The sequence below is a fragment of the Sceloporus occidentalis genome, unplaced genomic scaffold (genome assembly GCF_023333645.1).
Source record: "Sceloporus occidentalis isolate IW3139 unplaced genomic scaffold, rSceOcc1.0.p SCAF_11, whole genome shotgun sequence".
Lineage (NCBI taxonomy): Eukaryota > Metazoa > Chordata > Lepidosauria > Squamata > Phrynosomatidae > Sceloporus > Sceloporus occidentalis.
Window position 1 is genome coordinate 11,623,842 of NW_028316991.1, and position 20,235 is coordinate 11,644,076.

The following is a 20,235-nucleotide window of genomic DNA, read 5'->3' on the forward strand; positions in this document are numbered from 1 at the left end:
GTTTCAATAACCTAATCCTCCTTAATGGCGTCAAGTTCTATTAGTCTCTTTATAGGGGCATTCTGATCATATTGAGACATATGCGTATTTATTAAAGTGTTAGAATAACATAATATAGAAATATATTTGCATAGCAGTATGAAACCAAAGGCATTTTTCAAGCATCACACAATATTTTTTTTTTTAATTATTTTATTAAAGTGTTTTTAGGAAGTGTTCAAATTCTTGTACGGATGTCTTGGCGACCTCATCACAAAAACAATCATTAGGCAAGGAAGCGATCTTATCTAAAGACACGTAGTTTGGTTGTGTTGGGTCATACACCGCTCGTCCGAGAAAAGTCAGATACTGGTGTCTCTCCTTCAACCGCAACAGATTTGTATTGAAAACCTGCAGACAAAAAAAAATGTAAGACTGAGAAGACTTGTAGTAGCTTCAATAATTCATCTGAAGTCTTTTATTTGAAGAATTTTCATAAATAAAAAGAATGTAATAAAGAGATGAGAGCATGGAACCGTGTGTCTATTTTTATTTACTGATTTTACCGGATAATAATGCACTTCACGTTACTTACTACATACACTACAGATCATAAGTTTGGGGTCACATTGTGGTTTTCATGGAAATCAATGACATTTCTAGCTGTAATACATAATTGCAAAAGGGTTTTCTAATGCTCAATTCACCGTTTAAGCTTCAACTTGGATTAGCAAACACAATGTCCGATTGGAACACAGGAGTGATGGGAGTGATAAAGGGCCTCTGTACCCCTATGAAGATATTCTATTAAAAATCAGCTGGTTCCAGCTGCAATAGACATTTACAATATTAACACTGTATCTCTGATCCATTTCATGTTATTTTAATTGATAAAATGTGCGTTTCTATTAAAAATAAGGACATTTCTAAGTGACCCCAAACTTTCAAACAGAAAGACCTACCCTAAATTTGATTTGATATAGCGGCCCAGGTCAATGCTGGCAGAGCTGGGCATGACTAGTGGGCATATACTCCTCCAAAGTGGTGACAGAGAATGTTCAATAACTTTACCAAGCATTTTAGTGCAACTATTGTTCCTAAATGTGGCATAACCAAGTTCTGAGTCTAAGAGCCCATTACTTTTTCACACATTTATGGGTATTGCAGAATCTTCCTTAATAAACAACATAAGTATCATTATTTTGCTCAGGTTCCATTTTATCTAGTATTAGGCTCAGTTCCAAAATATTTAACAATGCAGAAAATCAGACATGTGGCAAATTCCATTTCCATACGTTATAATTATTATAATAACACATAAAACACATTGTAAAATTTATAGCCGCTAAATAATTTTTTTAAAAGTTTTGCTTTTAGGAATTTCACTAATATTTTAAATATTACCTTATATATATATATATATACACACATACATACATACATATTCAGTAATGTTCCTTGGTGACATCAAAGTAAAATACCTGTGGGAATTTTATAATAATATGGTGAGGAATTCCCATTTTATTGTGCACATAATCAAACGTTTCTGTGAGCTTCATCTTGTTGGAGGTTAATAGCTTGGGAACTCTCAGTGCGATGTGTTGTATTTCATTTTTACGGAATCCAAGTTCAATCTCACACACCTAGAAAGCAAAACCATAACTTTAACCACAACGCTACTCACAAAAGCAGAGCACGTGTTAAAAATGGTACAAGATTTCTTCATAAAGTGATGATATAAAGAAGACTGAAAAGTTATATGTTTTATTATCCCTTACGCAGTATTACTGCATTTGTACTTCACTGTACTGCAGTTTTATTTGTAAGGAAGAACAAATGCAATAAAGCTGCAGTACATTGAAGTACAACTGTAGGCTTGCAATATAAAAAAAAGTGCAATAATTTTTCGTAAGGGATATACGGACTAGGGTGACCACATGGCCCGGATTGGCCGGAATGAGGAGTCTGAGTAAAGGAGGACTCAGCCAATCAGGAAAGACTTTTCAACTCTCCTAATTTCTTAAGAGTTCAGAAGCCTCTCCTGATAGGCTGAGTCCCTCCTTCATACCAACTCAGAGTAAGCTGAAGCCAGCACCAGGTATGTTTGACTGTGTTTGTCTGTTTGTGAGACTGTGTGTGTGTCTGGTAAATATATATATACATACACATATATATATACAATATATAAAATGTATTTTATGTGTATGTGCATATGTGAATCAGTGTATATCACATATATATATATATATATATATATATATATATATATACACACACACACACACACACACCTGTGTGTGTGATCTCATCTGCTTCATAGTGTGTCCCTGAGTGGCAGAAAATAAATGTGGCCACCCTAATATGGACAGGTGATCATTGATATTTTGTAAAATAAATAGAAATGATTAAAGAATCAGAACCAAGGGGGTGGGGTGGTGGTTTTAAGGATTTTGGGATAGTGATGATGCTAGGTGCAATAGAACATGAAATCTAAAAAGACAGCAAGAGTGACTTAATACTCAAAAATATCTCACGAGCTGCTGAAACTATCGTAAGCTCTGTCACAGTGTATCTCCATAATCATACCTTAAGATTTTCCCTAACAGGCTCCAGGCTGCCGGTCACCATCCTTGGAAAACGAGTAACAAGATCCCTTGTCTAAAATACAAATAATAAAAAAAACCCAAATATTTATTATAGACTTAAAAATATGTAGATGTTATTTAAGTTATGATTTCTTAGAAAACAAACCTGTAATTCGTATGATGGAACAAACAAGTATAGAACATACAGTATGCAGAAAGTGATATTTTGGAAGTAGTCAGAATGTGCTCTAGATGGTGCTATGTACGCAGACTATCCCACATTAGGCAGCAAAAACAAATCAGTCTCACCTTCTCTGCACTGAGCCCAAGCTCCTTCTGAAAGAAGCCCAGACGATTATCCAGTCTCTCCACCGAAAAGTTCAGCAGATAGGGAGCTCTCGAGACCATCCGAGTAATTGCTTCTTTGCCGAATTTTTTCCTGCTCAGGTAAGCCACCCTGAAATGTTAATGCCACATAAAGACGACATTTCAGTTTACTGAACTAAGAAAGTGTGACGGCGCCGCACATGAAATGCCAAAAGCCGAGGCACAAAGGTGAGCAAGACTAGATACATCAATAAATAGGACACAGTTTAAAGCCCAATTGTCTGCCTTAGATGAGGCATCCCTTGAAATTAATTCAATGCATTTTTCTTTTTATATATATAAAAAATATATAAATGTTATTTATAAAGTACCAGCTGATGTGAAGCTATGGTTACAAAAAATAAATAAATAGAAGAATACGGATTATTCCAAATTCCCCCCCCTAAATGAAAGTGGATCAGATTTCTGACTACAATTGCATTACAGGTAGAGATGTACCTGTAGAGATCTTAGGGTCTGATATCTCGTCAACTGCTTCTAAATACTTTATGTGGCTTACAAGTGTGTAGCGGCTAAAGCTTACTTGCACCAGCCATTTATCGGGAAAACCAGCTCATTGGCTGCAAGGTAAATCACTTATCTTGTTTTCTACTTTCTGCCAATTTGGCCATCACTGAATGAAAGTTATCAAAGGCTTAACAGATTACTATTTTGGGGAACGTCTTATGTTCCTGCACAGAGCCTCATTACCAAAATGATAAATACCCTTGCAGAATTTATTTAACCTTTCATTACCAAAACCCCATCCATGATTATATTGTAGCAAAAAAAAAAAAAAAAGATATACATGGCATGAAAAGAGCAAAGATAAAAAAAATAATGGTCTAATGGAAAACGTCACAGTTCTAATAACTGAGTGATATGCAACTGAAAGGGTAGAAAATATATAAAAGTAAAATAGTTCTCTTGGCTCGTGTGCTTTTCCCCATTTGTCGGATCTAAAAATAGGGAAGAAAGCTTGGAATTCATTCATTAACAGCGTGTAGGCTGCGGGTCTTTCAGAAACTATGCCTTGTTGCGATGAACCCCATGCATTTCCAGCTTTGAGTAATTAATTTGAAATTCTCTGTTCTGTATATAGAGAAATATTTGTATAAGGTGCAGAGTTCTGCATATGGAACATAGATTGCTTTTTTTTTTAGCGTTTCCAGCCGGTACGAGATACCAAATCTATAACCGCCATCACCACACCTGGTTTTTTGTAACCCTGTGAAAAAAGTGTTGTATAAAATTATCAGCGCTCCGTACAAATAACAGCTTTGTACACATTTTGGCACGTGATTAGAGCTATTAAAAAAAAAAAAAAAAAAGAAAAACAACTGGTTGTACTACCTGGGTGGAGAACGCTCTGTACATCCTGCCAGAGCACAAAAACACACAACACTACAGGATAGGATCCCAAAAGGGGTCATCGGGAGAGGACATGCGATCACCACCAGGTACGTTTAGGGCTGCGTAGGTGACTTGATTGCACAAGAAGGTCATATTTTTAGGCTAATCAAAGGGACTGGGGGATGCAATGGTTAAAATGAAGCAGATAATAGTTCGTATCACAGAGAACCATAAAAAGCTATTTTAATCAACCAATATTTACAAGCTGTCTGGGAAACTGGCCAGTCCCTCAGGTTGTTGCTGTTTGGACTGTTGCTTCTTCCAGGCGCAGAATTTGAGTAAGACTATAGAATGTTGCATCTCTTTGCACTAGTACTAAACTTTTGCCTTTGCATCCCATGCTTGGTCTAATAAATATACGTCTTTGAATAAATTATATTTAAAAATATAAAACTTGTGTTTTTCCATTTGCTAACAGAAAATGAATAGTAATGAAGGCTGGGAATGTTTCTACCATCTTTATTTAAAGGGTACAGAGTCGTTGCTCGTGGAGATCTGTAATCTCTTCCGCCAAGGTTCCACCATACCCTTACGTAATTTCTCTCCCTCCTTCCATACTCCTGGAGGCTGCTGTGACAGCCTGTCAGGTCCGGGCTGATCATCTGGCACGCCGGGCAAATGTCTGATGGGCCACTGGCCGACATCACTTTATGCTGCAGCGTGCGGCCAGTGATTTGAGATGCCCAAACTTAAAGTGCCAGGGCTGCCCGACCATCGCCATCGCCCTCATTACAGCGAAAAGTCTAATCAGCAGGAGGGAAAAACACATTAGGAAACCCGGCTGGGGTCTCTACAGTTAAAGTGAGGAGATCCCCCGGTGAGGTCATTGCTGTTTGGGCGTTTAAATTCCCTCAATGGGACAGCATTCACTTAGAGCGCTGTCACATTCAATCGCTCAGCTCAGGACCAAAAATTCCGGCCCCAGCTAGCATAAGGGAGACCAGACTGTCAATGTCTCCTTCTATACCAGTATATGTTTTAACGTTTCCTAAAGTTATTGTCAATTTTTAATTGTCTTTGTTAAATATCTTCAAACAAATCTTGTAACTGCTACAAGCATATGATGGTAGTAATATAATATATTTACTATAACATTTTGAAAAGCAAAACACAGGAAGTATCTTGTTGGACGGGTCTGCATGAATTATTAACTATAAAAAGGCAATGTTTTTGTGTTACAGACCCTATATTATATATCCTACAACTGAAATGCACTTAAGGAATATAGTTAAGGGATGAGCAAGTTCAATATTCCTTCCAGGCAAGCTAACGGAAAGATGGAACGTGAGAGAAGGTAAGTGGTTAAATCAGTAATCACTCAGTTTATGAGAGAACTAATCTGCTTCCAGCAGACATGGTAGAGGTTAATACAGCGAGATAGGTAATCTTGACAACGCAAGGACTCAAGAAGTAAGGCTCAAGGTTTTACAATATGTAAAAATAGACAAGGAATGGTTCTTATCTGCTAACAAATTCCATTTCCCTAGACCTCAAGAAGTTCCCAGAGCCAAGTAGTTATGGCACCAGAAATGATTCCTCCTGGCTTCTGTTTGTTTTTTAATGTAGGCTCCTATAAGGAAATATAAGAACATTATACGTTTTTACCTTTATGACTGCAACACGTATACGTTTTAGAATTACCCAGGTTATAAGTGCTATGTCAAGATAATCACACACAAAAAAAATACCCAATGTAATTTATTGTAAATCCCCAACAATTTTGGTGTCCCAATCAGCATACAGGTGGGGCCATGGGCAGGTCAGATGCCTGGCACTTAGCTTTAAGGCATTGAAAGGTGGCCACATGAGAGCAACAGCCCAGACCTCTATTGATTCCACAGCACGGTCAGCAGGTCAGAAGAGATCAGAGAATCTCCCCAATTGGCCCATGAGTACCACCATATGCAAAAACAGTTGGGCAGCATAGCAGCAAAGGCCTGCGTAATTAGGACTGTCTCACAAAAACAGGGACTTTTGGTGTATGTAGGTAAAAGGCTAAAAGTCTTAGTAATGTCCATAAAAGACAATATTTCTTCTGGGAATTGCTATTTTTCTTTTGTGTTCCTAATGTTAACAATAATAAATCATAATAAGAACTTACATTTTAGCATTAGGTACGCTACATGACTTAAACTATGTGGACACCTAACACCTATATGAACTTGTTGGACATCCTATTCCAAAACCATGGGCATTAATATGAAGTTGGTCCCCCTTTGCAGCTATAAAGGGCTTCCACTCTCCTGGGAAGGCTTTCCACAAGATTTTGGAGGGTTTCTGCTGTGGGAATTTTAGCCCATTCATTCAGTAGAGCATTTGTGAGGTCAGACACTGATGTTGGACAAGAAGGACTGGCTCACAATCTATGTTTCAGTTCATCCCAAAGGTGTTCGATGGGGTTGAGGTCAGGACTCTGTGCGGCCGGTCAAGTTCTTCCACACCAAATTCATCCAACCATGTCTTTATGGAGCTTGCTTTGTGCACTGGGGTACAGTCATGCTAGAATAGAAAAGGGCCTTCCCCAAACTGGGTATGCTGTAGCATTAATATTAGCCTTCACTTCAAATAAAGGGCCCAAACCCTGAAAAACAGCCCCACACCATTATCCCTTCTCCACTAAACTTTACAGTAGGCGCTATGCATTCCGGTTGGTAGCGTTCTCCCGGCGTCCACCAAACCGAGATTGGTCCGTCAGACTTCCAGATAGTGAAGTGTGAAACATGACTCAAGAGAACACATTTTCACTGCTCCAGAGTGCATTGATGGTGTGCTTTACACCACTCTGGCCCACAGTGCTTGTGCTGATGTTGCTCCCAGAGGCAGTTTGGAACGCTGTAGTGAGTGATGCTGCAGAAGACTTTACGTGCTACACACTTCAGCACTCATCAGCCCTGTGAGTTTGTGTGGTCCGCTGCTTCATGGCTAAAGGGGTTACTTCTACACATTTCCACTTCACAATAATAGCAGGAAGATTTAGCAGGGCAGATATTTCACAAATTGACTTAAGGCAAAGGGAGCATCCTATGACAGTGCCACGGTTAAAAGTCACTGAGCTCTTCAGTACGACCCATTCTAATGCCAGTGTGTGCTTCATTTTATATACCTGTCAGCATTGGATATGGCTGAAACACATAAACTCAATTAGTAGGGTTTCCCCAATACTTCTGGTCATATGGTGTATGTTTGATGGTGTAAAGAATATAAATATGATCTCCAATGCCACTCTCACACTACCGTGTGGTATCTTTATGTGCAAATAGTGGCTTTTAGAACCAGTGGCATTTAAAAGGAACACTACAATCTCCCGGGAAGCCCCCTAAACAACTAATGCATTCAAAACTATATTAACATGGATTAATTAAGCCTGCAGCCACCCACCACTCTGTGGTCTGACGATCTGCTTAAAGCAGCCAGTCAGCGACAGGAAAGCATGCCTTCTTAAATTCAAGAGACCCCCTGGAATACTCACTGAGCCAGTGCGGGAGCTGACCGGCGGCACGTATTTCACATGTCAGGTGATGTGTTCGGCAGTTGTTAGGCCCCCTGGAACTTTTGCCCAAGCCAGTAGAGGAACTGGCCGGTGGCGATTATGGCATACAAATATACTAGTAGGCAGGAGAAGTGATCAGTCGAATACATTTTCTGCAAGCCCTTGAGGGGAGGAAAAAAATGAGAAACGTATCGGGCGACTCTCATGAATCCCTCCATGCATTTCTAAGTGGGAACAATTATTATTGAAAGGGCCCACACAGCTATCATATGCATTTGATTACTGGAGCGTCCTTTTAAATGCAACACAGAAGTGTGGATTCGGTTACCTACCAAATGCTTCAAAAGGAAGTGAATTTGTAAGACAAAGTCCAGAAATATTAAGAGAAGCCATTTGTAGGTCACCATGCCCAAAATATGAGAATTAAAGGGAAAGTGCAAGTGCTACTTACTCTATAATAAAAAAAAAAAAAAAATCACATAGATTCACTTTCCCCATTGATTAATAAGTATGACATCTGTTACCTGTATTGCAATGTAACATTATGCAAAAGAAAACAAAATTCTGTAAAATCAGGGCTCTTACTGAATAAATGGCTGCCCTTGTAGCCACTCTTTGATTAAAGATTTAACATCCAGCCAAGGCAGACATTAATATAGGGGAAAAAATATTGTTTTCAGACCATAGTAGGTGCTTTCAGCAACAGAATGGTATAGCCTATATACCACATTGAGTAGCAAATATACTAACTCTGCATAGAAGGTATAATGTTTCCGTGGGAGTTACTATGAATGTGGCAAGAACAAACAGCAAGAAGAAAATCTAATTTTTGCCCAGCTCTTGGACAAATTACCACTCATGTCTCCCAAAAACTAATTCTTTATAAGCCTTATTAGGGTATTTCTACCAGCGACAAATTGAAACTTTTTACGTACACATTTAAAAATCAGTTTCAGACTTTAAATTTGTTTTCCAACTCCCCCACCCCATACACGAGCAATAAGAATCTAAAAAAACAAAAAAGCAAGCTGCCAATAGTTGAAGAGGGAAAAAAAGCTAGAAGAAATTAGATCGAGGTCATTCAGACTGGCAAAAGCAAGGGCTCATTCTTTTTACTACCCGAGATGAGTATAAGAATGGATATGTCCCTAGGTGTTCCAGATTCTTATTTCCAAAGATGGATAAGCATAATTCAACAGTCACAGTAATACTAAAACGTATAGGAATGAAAAGAAAAATCATGTGCAGGACACCAGGGCTAATGTGTTTTATGGCAAGCAGGGATATTACAAGATAGCTACAGCAGTCATATGAGAGATAGCGATGGAAATCAAGAAAAGGATTATTCTATCTGATTCCACTCTCTAAAAGAATATTGAGATCCTGCCGAAACGGCAACTCAGATAAGACATAGCAATGCATAAAACGTTAGCTGCTGTATTACACACACACACAAAAAATAAAAAATAAATAATCGGCCCTAACAGAGAGGCGGAAAATGGAATTCTGTACGCCTCGTTCATCAAGGTTAACTGATAAACTGATTCCAGAACTTTAAATGGAAGTTTCCGTTGTGGAAGGCTGATTCATTTTCAAGTGACTTAGAAAGCAGTCTGTCTGTATTTTGCAATGTTTTATCTCTGCATTCTTCATGCAGTAATGGATGTTTTTGTTTTTCCGTGAAAACCAGTAGGAAAGTGGCGCTGTACTATTTTGCATCGTTTACTGCTGTTTAGGGCTGGAAATACTTTAGTTTCCTTATCTAAAAGAAACTCTGGTTTGCAGAGCAAAGTGGATAAAAGTGCATATAATGGAATAACAAATGCCCTAAGGGTACATGTGAATTCTTACTTTTTTCATCATTATTAATTCTACAGGCTCCCTGCGCTCTGGTCCCATTATTAATTCTAGGGGCTCCCTGTGCTCCAGTCCCATTATTAATTCTACAGGCTCCCTGCGCTCCGGCCCCATTATTAATTCTAGGGGCTGCCTATGCCATTACATTACATTACCTTAATTACCTGCAAGCAGATTCCTTAGTGATGTGAAATACCATATTGGCTCGAATATAGGCCGCACTTTTTGCGGCCTATATTCGGGGTCTAGCGCCCGACACCCAGGACATGCAGTCCCGGGCGCCAGGCAGGGTTAGGATACAGATCCCCCGCAGCGGTGCAGGGGACCTGCATCCTACTCCCCGATACGCTCAGACAGCCTCCCCTGCCAGCACTTTCCACGGGGGGGGGGGGTGTCGGCACGGGAGGTTGTCTAAGCGCATCGTGCGGATGGTCACCGGCTGCGGAGGTTGTTTACCCGCATCGCCGCAGCCGGTGACCGTCCGCACGATGCGTTTTACCTCTGCCCCCAAGACTTACCAGAGGAGACTCCCAGGTGTCTTGCGGGGCTGGCGGGGGACATCTACGCAATACGCATACACAACTTCCGGTGCCGGCACATCAGCTGAGTGCCGGCACCGGAAGTTGTGTACGCGTATTGCGTAGATGTCCCCCGCCAGCCCCGCAAGACACCTGGGAGTCTCCTCTGGTAAGTCGGGGGGGGCAGAGTGGCAGCATATCTCGGAGGGGGGAGGAGGACAGTGGCAGCATATCTCGGGGGGGGGGGGGGACAGTGGCAGCATATCTCGAGGGGGGAGGAGGACAGTGGCAGCATATCTCGGGGGGGGAGGAAGACAGTGGCAGCATATCTCGGGGGGGAGGACAGTGGCAGCATATCTCGGGGGAGGGAGAGACAGAGTGGCAGCATATCTCGGGGGGGGGGGGGAGACAGAGTGGCAGCATGTTTTTTTGCTGCTTTTTTAAAGAAAAAAACTTTTTCTTTAAAAAAGCACCAAACTTTTAGGGTGCGGCCTATATATGGGGGCGGCCTATATCCGAGCCAATACGGTACTTTAAAACCACAAATAATAACAAACTGGTACAAAGGAGAAGAGGGCCCTGCTGTTGCAAGTTTACAATCTAGTCGGTGAATGAGGGGGGAAGTGAAGCAGTAGGAGAGGGCTGCTTTTATGGGGATCATTTGGTCAAGTCAGGATGATCTGTAGAGGTTGTTGATCGTTCAGATGGCTTCATTAGACTGATGGCTGAGTGTGTTATAAAGAATTACGCTTCTTGAAAAAGGTGGGTTTTTAGATAGCTTTGGAAAGTTGAGGACGAGGGAGAAAGTCGGATGGAACGGGGAAGGGAGTACAGCGTGGGGGAAGTCATGAATATATGAGTGGGAAGAGATAATGGCTTAGAAGGGAGACGAAGGTCATGAGAGGAATGAAGAGAGTGGTGGGGTGTATTTGGATAAGAGGGTAAGGGCTCTGTAGGTCACGAGTTTGAAGTTGATTCTGAAGGGTATGGGGAGCGAATGGAGTGACTGGCACAGGGGAGCAGCAGATGAGGAACAGAGACAGGGAAAGACCTATTATTAATTCTAGGGGCTCACCGTGTCCCAGCCCAAGTATTAATGCTACAGGGGCTCTCTGTACCTAAGTGCCAGTTCTGCTTAAAAAAAAACATTGATTGCGATGGCAGAAAATTGTCTCACTGGCCACTTTATTAGGTACACCTGTTCAATTGCTTGTTAACACAAATAGCTATTCAGCCAATCACATGACAGCAACCCAATGCATTTAGGCACGTAGACGTGGTGAAAGTGACTTTGAACGTGACATGGTTGTTGGTGCCAGACGGGCCGGTCTGAGTATTTCAGAAACTGCTGATCTATTGGGATTCTTACGCACAACCGTCTATAGGGTTTACAGAGAATGGTCCGAAAAAAGAGAAAATATCCAGTGAGTGGCAGTTGTATGGACGAAAATGCCTTGTTGATGTCAGAATGGGCAGACTGGTTCGAGATGACAGAATGGCAACAGTAACTTAAATAACTCGTTACAACCAAGGTATGCAGAATATTATCTCTGAACGCACAACACGTCGAACCTTCAAGGAGATGGGCTACAGCAGCAGAAGACCACACCGGGTGCCCCTTCTTTCACCTAAGAAACTGAGGCTACAATTCGCACAGGCTCACCAAAATTGTGGTGGAACAGAGAGATTTGCATCATGGATGTGCAGCCGACAAATATGCAGGAATGTTTCTGAGGAATGTTTCCAGCACCTCGTAGAACGTATGCCATAAAAAATGAAGGCAAAAGGTGGTCCCAACCCGGTGCTAGCAAGGTGTACCTAATAAAGTGGCCAGTGAGTATAGTCTGCTCTTTTATAAACACTTTCTATAATAAGGCCCATGGAATATCCAGCGGTGAAAGGTGGCCCTGTTGCACAAAAATGTTTAGGAACCTATATTGTAAGCTAGTACACCACTGTGGTACCCTCCCCTAAAAAAACAAAAACAGGGTGTGTAACACTTAACATGTGCAACGCAGCATTCCCTTCCAAATTCCTAAACATTAAGTGCGTGACACTCCTGGCCTAGCAACCGTTGCCTGCCAAAAAAGGTAGATGCGCTCACTACATTGTTTGGCTGTTCTCTTCAGTTTAGGTCATGTCAGCTGCAATCGCCGCAGAGCCTCAGCCAGAATAAAAATGTATCATATTACAGAAAAATATACTCAAATAGATCTTTTTTTAAAAAAAAAAAAACAGTTAAGGTGTAAGTCTCTGTGAGGCTGGTCCCAGAAGTTCAGGACCAGTAATGAGTTCATTAAATTAAAAATATGGATCTGGTACTAGGCATTAACTTAACGCGCATGACAGATGCTGACAGCAGGTGACGTCACTTGGTGTGCATGTGCTCTAAATCGACAGAAGGCTGCCCAATGACGAAGGAAATCAAAATTCAGGGAACGTTTCTCCTCCAGGCTGCATAGAATGTACAGCCTGCCAAGGTCTATCACCTCCACCCCAACTGGCGGCAAAGGAAGATGAAGAAGAGCCTGCCCAAACTGCCAATGCATAAAGCACAGGTAGCCTGCAGCAGAGTATGCCCGTAATAGTCAAATATGATTAATAACAGATTACATAAGATTAACACACTTTCATGAAGGACAGATCCATGTCAACTATTCTATAAAGAAGTTAGCAAAAATATAGACCAGGCTCTTTCAGTAGATGGCTTTCAGTAGATGGCTAAAGCATCTGGATTAGCACCTTATAAAAAGGTTACTGTACCAATTAAGTGAGATAGCTTTAGGCAACAAAGATGGAGTTGAGAGAGTTTTTGTTAATTAAAAATTCTCTAACTGGACAAAAGGGGTAAGTGAGTCTAGGACAGAACCCTGAGGAAAACCACTTCTATTTGATGTGTTTATTACTTATCTTGTGGTGGGTACTGAAAGCCACATGCATTAGCAGAAGAGAACTAGGTAACTTAATAAAGTTTAAACTAGACATTACTTCCCTGCAAGGACAGTTGGTGAAATTGGAGGACTTGATGACCAAGTGGCAGATGAGATTTAATGTTGACAAATGCATGCTATGCATTTTGGAAAAATAAATAAATTTGTAAATTATGCTATATATGGAGTTGTGTTAACAAAATCATTACATGAAAATCACTCTGGAGTAACTGTAGACAATAACCTTAGCAAAAGTGTTCAATGCCGGTGAGCTGCCGCAAGGGCCAGTAAGATATTGGGATGCACAAAAATAAAACGTATTGACTCACGGGATGAAAATATAATTTGCCTCTGTATAGGTTAACGGAAAGACCCAACCTTAAAAGACCCAACCTTAAAAAGGACATGGAGATTAAAAAAGTACAGAGGCAGCTACAATGTTGATAAGAGGAATGGAACACCCTAGTTATGAAGAAAGGCTACATTTGTTTAGATTAGAAAAAATGCGTTTTAGAGGGGATATGATATCATTATACAAATACATACAGAGACAACACAAGATGCTCGCCGATGACCTGATCATTAATGTGACTGTACAAAGAACAAAAAGTCACCTATTCGGACTTGAAAACAGGAATATTCACTTCAAGCAGCGAAAAGGAGTCTTTACAGTAGTAACAATAAAAACATGGAATTCACTGCCTACAAACAGAGTCAACCCCTTCGTGACAAAGGCTGATTCTACTTTTTGTACCCTTCGTGACAATGGCCGTTTTAACATTTCTGCGCTGCTCGTGTTTAGTTGTAATTTTCTTCTTTCCCGTTTACTGAACCCACACACATTAGATATTGTTTTTTTCAGGACAAGAAGGGCTTTCTTTAGATGACATTGTTTTGATTGTATCATATTATTTACTATTAAAAAAAGTATAAAATATGGTGAAAAATTTAGAAAAAAATGACTGTTTCTAACTTTTAGTTGAAAAATCTTTTACTCATCTATAAAAGGTAATGAAAAAACCTGCTAAATAGATTCTACTATTTGTCCTGAGTTTAGAAATACCCAATGTTTTTATGTTTTTTTGCTTTTTTCTACACATTATGGGGTAAAAAGTACAGGTAGCGTTTTGTTATTTCAAAGCCTTTTTTTCCAAATCTGGTAATTCTTCCCCCCATGTGCCATTTCGGGTATCTTTGAAGCCGGCCAATGCAATTTGGCCAGGGTATTCCAAGTGCTAGTATTTTAACCCTTTCCAAGCACTAATTCTACCATCAGCCTTTGTCAAACTTTATGGTAGTCATTTTTTTTGCATTTGTTTTTTCACACTTTACTTTAGGTATGAATAAACAGGTTCTGGTATATGTCACTATCATAAAACACCCCAATATGTGTTTAGCAACATCTCCTGAGTACAGCGATACCTCACATGAATGATTTTGCCTGGGTGTTTGGGGGCAAAAGGGCCACATTTGGGGCATGCGCATTTTCAATGTTGAACTTTGGCATTTGGGGATCCACTGCCCATGCCCTATTTGGCACATCTTTGAGCCGGGCCATTTCAGTGTGCCCAATAAAGCCATATATTTTTGAAAACTAGACACCCCAGGGTATTTCAAATGCTAGTATTTTAACTCTTTCCATGCACCATATTTACCACCAGTCTTTGTCAAACTTTGTGGTAGTCATTTTTTTGCATTTGTTTTGTCACACACATTTTACTTCAGGTATGAATTAAAAAGTTCTCGTATATGTCACTATCACAAAACACCCCAATATGTGTTCAGCAACATCTCCTGAGCGCAGTGATACCCCACATGAATGATTTTGCCTGGCTGTTTGGGGGCAAAAGGGCCACATTTGGAGCGTGCACATTTTTCAATGTGGAACTTTGGCATTTGGGGATCCACTGCCCATGCCCTATTTGGTACATCTTTGAGCCGGGCCATTTCAGTGTGCCCAATAAAGCCATATATTTTTGAAAACTAGACACCCCAGAGTATTTTAAATGCTGGTATTTTAACTCTTTGCATGCACACATTTTACCACCAGCATTTTTTCAAAGTTTGCAGTAGTATTTTTGTGTGTGTATTTTTCCCACACACACCTACTTTATGTATGAATTTACAGCTCCTGGTATATGCCGCTGTCACACGACACCCCAATATGTGTTCAGCAACATCTCCTGAGTACAGTGATACCCCACATGCATGGGTGTGTCATTTTTGGGGGGAACTAAAAGGCCACATTTGGTACGTGTGCATTTTTCTAATTGGAAATTAGGTGTGTGGCCTTCCTTCCCCCCGTGTTATTTGGGACATTGTTGAATCCGGCCAATTCAATTTACCCCATCAAATCATACATTTTTTAAAAGTAGACTCTTTCCATGTGAGAATTGTTTTAAGCTAATGTGCTAATTTTAGGACTTGCTCACAAAAATATATTTTTTATATATATATTTAAATATTTTTTTGCCTTTTTTAAAACAGTTTTAAGATTTTTTTTCAACTTGAAGGTTCCCCTGATAGTGACATCAGAGGGAAATTATTTTTACATTTTACTGTTTTTTTACTATTTTTTTTCTAATGATTATTAATTTTATTTTATTTTTAATTTATTTTTTTCTAATCACACTGTGATTAGAAAGCTGAGCTCCATTGACTTGCATGGTTGAATGCAGTACCTGTATTCAACCTGCAAGTGGAGCCAGAGTTCTCTAGAGGGTCTGGAGACCGTCTAGCGAACTTTTTCGTCTATTATTTTTTTTCCCGGGTCCCCGCCATCTTGCTGATGGCGAAGATCACCGGCAGCTGCGGCTGTGACCGCTCTCCGGAGCGGTCAAAGTCCATCAAGAGGTAAGTGTTTGGTGTCGCTGGATGCCTCCTGATCGAGGCATTCCAGCGACACCATTTAAGTTTAGGAGGTGATCGTTGATCGCCTCCTAAACGCTTTTAAAACGGCGTCCGCCGCCATACATTGTATGGCGGATGTTGACGCCCAGGGGAGGGGCCAGACATGGCCCCTGATTCCGATCATGGCGTTGCTGAATGCCTCGAGGTCGAGGCATTACAGCAACGCCGTTTGGGTAAAAAAAAAAAAAAAAAAAATCGATCACGGATCGATTTTTTTTTACCCGTTTTAACAAATGACGGTCCTGGCACGTCATTTGTCGTTAACGACATGTTTTTCCGTGACGTGCCCGGACCGGCAATTGTCATCAAGGGGTTAAATATGGGCTAGACAATTTTTTTAGCAATAAGAATATACAGCAATATAATTGGTAATAAGGACAGGATTAGTTGTAGGTTGTTGATCCAGTGAGAAATCGGATTTTGGAATCAAAAAGGATTTCCACCCTTTTTAGGCTTCAATTTGGATTTTGCGGCCACCTTCTGGATTAACAGCAAGGCAGAACTCTTTGTTTTTTCAACCCAAATTATGTTTTTACTATGTATCATAGCTCCTGCATTCTAGTACCTTGTCTGTAGGCTTTCCAGATCCTCACTTAGAATAAAAGGATTCTTTGTCAAATATGGCCCGAGCTGATGGTCTTCCAAACCCACATCCTTCAGGAAAAGGAGAATTTTGCTCACATCTTTCTCAAAATCTAACCGAAGAAGAACATTTGCCACATTGGGACGTTTTTCTATCTTTGACAAATCAACACCTGAAACAACAAATATATTTTACAATGAATTCAAAAGCAAACTAATAGAATTGTACATCAGGCAGTAAGGCATTTGATAACAATTAGATTTTATCACCCTAACGCTATGCAATTGAAACCAGGGAAGTCTCTACTAGAGCAACTACACCTCCAATGATGAACATCTTCCAATTGTCCCAGTTTGGTCAGCACATTCCTGATAAACTGAGTAGTCTGATGGCCGAACATGCATAATATAGACAGGACCGAGGCACAACGTCACAACTCGTTTTACGTTGTGAAAATATAATCTTGCTACATTCGGGCCTGGTAGCATGGAACAAAATGTCAAGAATACCATAAATATTTTCTACCCAGGTATTGCAGGGGCGTCTGAGACATTTTTGGGAGAGTCTGTTGTAAACTGTATGGCTAACAGGGGCTAAAAGTGTTGGCATCCATTAAGTCAACACTGTATTCTATATGCATTATTGGAGGCAGGATGGGCAGGCATACAGTGCATTTTTCTTTAATACACAAAATATTCATATAAGTTATTCACATTTACATTTTAAAAGAATGTTTATATTTGATATGTTCCTATAGGAGAGGGGTATATACAAGTGACCTCTGTTGATGTTAGAATAAGAGGAACCATATGGTTGTATACAGTCTCAGATTGATAATATACATCTGAATAACGGAACATTAAAGTATAAGCGCAGTTATATGTTATAGATGTTTTCAGTGCAGAAAGTGATTATGTGGTTATGGTTTTATCTTAGCTCTGTCAGTTCCTCATTAAGTGACATTTGAGAGTGATTTTCTACTAATAAGGCGATAGCTTCACTGGAAATGTCCCTAAAAACAACTTCAATGTTTGCTTTGTTAGAGAAACAATGGCCTTTCCTCAGCAGGAAAAAAAGTTTTAACCCCTTCAGGACCGGCGTTCTTGTACTGCGTCTTCCCTTGAAGACTGCAGTTTTATTTAAATATTTTAATTCCGTGCTCGTGATTCGCTTCAAAGCGATCACGTGTACGTAATTGAGGGGGAGTGGCTGCTACGGATCGCTGGGGACACCCAGCGGTCAGTAGCAGCCGCCCCTCGCGATCCCAGGGTCCATAGCGACGCTGGAATTTGCATCATCGATGACGTACCTGGTACGTCCCAGTCTGTGGGTGACACCCAACCAGGAAGTACCAGGTGGTACGTCTGCGGTACGGAAGGGGTTAATGGGTCATAAAACTTTTCCTAATCATCATAGCAAGAATTTATCGTTGTGATAATTTGGTATGTTTATTTTTGTTTTATAGAAAAACATGTAAAGTCACATAAGCTTTGGGGACATCATCTGTCTCTTCTTCAGAAGTATAGGTTTTGGTGGCAAAGAAGAACTAGTCTGCCCACTCTTCTACTTGAGGTAATCCTCAAAATGTGTCTCATTGTATGTCCTGGATAGCCCATGTCATTTTAACCAGTGGTAATCACCTTTTTTTTTTGTTCAAAATACAAGAAAAGACTCCACCATAGAATGCCTGTACTAGTTGTATGAAAGTATACCATACTTATACCATTTTCTTCAAGGAAAACAGGCTACCATTTCTTGACAATATGGTATGGTCCACTTGGACCAGTAGGAAAGACTAGATGGATTAACATGATGTCCTAATAGTGTTGGAAAAGGCCTTCACCCACTCCTTACAAAACATGTTCTCAGTCCAAACAAAGCCTATAAACAAAGAATTCTGGAAGAGGGTTCAGAAACAAACACTCTAAATGGTCATTCCCAGGCATTTCACTCACCAAGGTTCACAAGTTTCTGTAAGGTCTCCGATCGGTCCACGTAATCTTTAAGGGAGAAAGATGCAGGGGATATTGGAGGATCTGCATCAATCTGAACAGCTTCATTTTCACTAATTTCTTCCAGCGGAGACAAGGGAGGAAGACTTTCCAGATCTTGTCATTGAAAAATAGGTTAGGAAACAAAATAAACATGAAAATTGGCCAGTTTCAAAATATAGTTCAACTCATGCTTTGTGTATTTATTAATGAAATACCAAAAAGAGTTTTAAAGGGGTTATTACATTTACAGTTTATACCTTGCAGATCAGCTTCGATATCTGTATTGAGTATCACGGCTTTCTCCTGTTGCTGATCGGAGGTGACAGAAGGCAAATCGCTGTGTGGTTGCGTTACCGTCGTGCTGTATCGAGCAGTTCTTCCACCAGGCAACAAAATGCAGCTACGCGTCACATCAAAGGCAAGCTGCCGAGTCCCAGCTATTTCAGTTCTCCTTAGCAAGATCTGTGATACTTCCTTTGGGTCTTTTAGAGTGTTGGAAAAACGTACACAATTCGTAAGATTTAAAAGCCGACATCTTCTTCCTATTCGACAAACCGCAAGGGTCATCTTTCAATATCTCAGCCAATCTAAAGGAGAAAAAAAAGCATAGTGTTATCTGTATCGCTAAAATGTTTGCAATGTCTTTTGTCTTAAATGTAGACATTTAATGGCTTTTGAGGTCAGTTATGAAGTTCTTCTTGTAACTTTGACAGATAGAAGTCCAAAATGTAGGATACATGCCATTTAGCAGATCTGTAAAACGTCTGTGGCACAGGATCTTAGAATAGAGAGGACTGAAGATTGGAGGTAACAGAGCTGTAATATTAGACAATATGTAACATTTTACATATACGGCTGTATATACGGAAATAATTCCAGGATTAATGTAAGTGAGCACTGTATGCCATGATAAAGATGGCAGCTCCTACTGGGGTTTATTCACTAAGGGGAGAGTTAACAGGGGAGTGTGGTTACAGTTTCCTTATTTTACAATTCAAGGGTCAAACACTGTCAAGTTTCTCCAGAAAGAAGGACCGAGCTAGCCTTGTATAATAAATAATTCAATAGGTGACTGTGGAGAAATCACACTTATTTAACTATGCATTATACAGGGCCAACCAAGATCATCCTGCAGCGCAAGTCCTCATTTAGTGAATAGGCCCCATTCTGTACGTTCTACCATAAGAGAAGCGGGTGCTTTTTTTTTTTTTTTTACTTAATGTATTTATTCAGTATCCATATAACATATTTTATATAACACATAAACAATCGTGTTATTTTGGGCTGGCAAAGTACAAGCGAGGAGCTTTAGTTTGAATGAATCAAGCAAATATATATATATTAATGTTTTTGCAATCCGGTTAAACCGCATTATGCCTGTAACACGATAACGGGTAGTCTGTCGTTACACAAATAATCAAATCATTTGGTTTATGTAGAAAAATGATGATGATTGTGGTGCAAAGTTTAAAGTGGACTTATCACCATAGCAACCAAGAGGTTGTTCCTGCTGACAGGTCCACTGCATCGGTTACTTACACTATAAGCTCGTGGGAATAGCTGGGAACTACCGGCTCCAGCTACCTGCAGCATTTCATTATTATTATTAT

At 40.1% G+C, this 20,235-nt stretch overlaps 1 protein-coding gene across 1 annotated transcript; it reads right to left on the reverse strand.

Moving 5' to 3' along the window:
- Positions 1-195: 195 nt before the first annotated feature.
- On the reverse strand, positions 196-19,192 carry LOC149305574 (transcription termination factor 3, mitochondrial-like). Its single transcript, XM_089477577.1, has 7 exons — positions 18,883-19,192; positions 18,587-18,739; positions 16,614-16,803; positions 2,874-3,021; positions 2,566-2,637; positions 1,461-1,622; positions 196-390 (listed from the first exon to the last, which is right to left on the reverse strand). Exons 1-7 carry the CDS (start codon positions 19,190-19,192, stop codon positions 196-198), a joined length of 1,230 nt encoding a protein of 409 aa, XP_089333703.1.
- Positions 19,193-20,235: the final 1,043 nt, after the last annotated feature.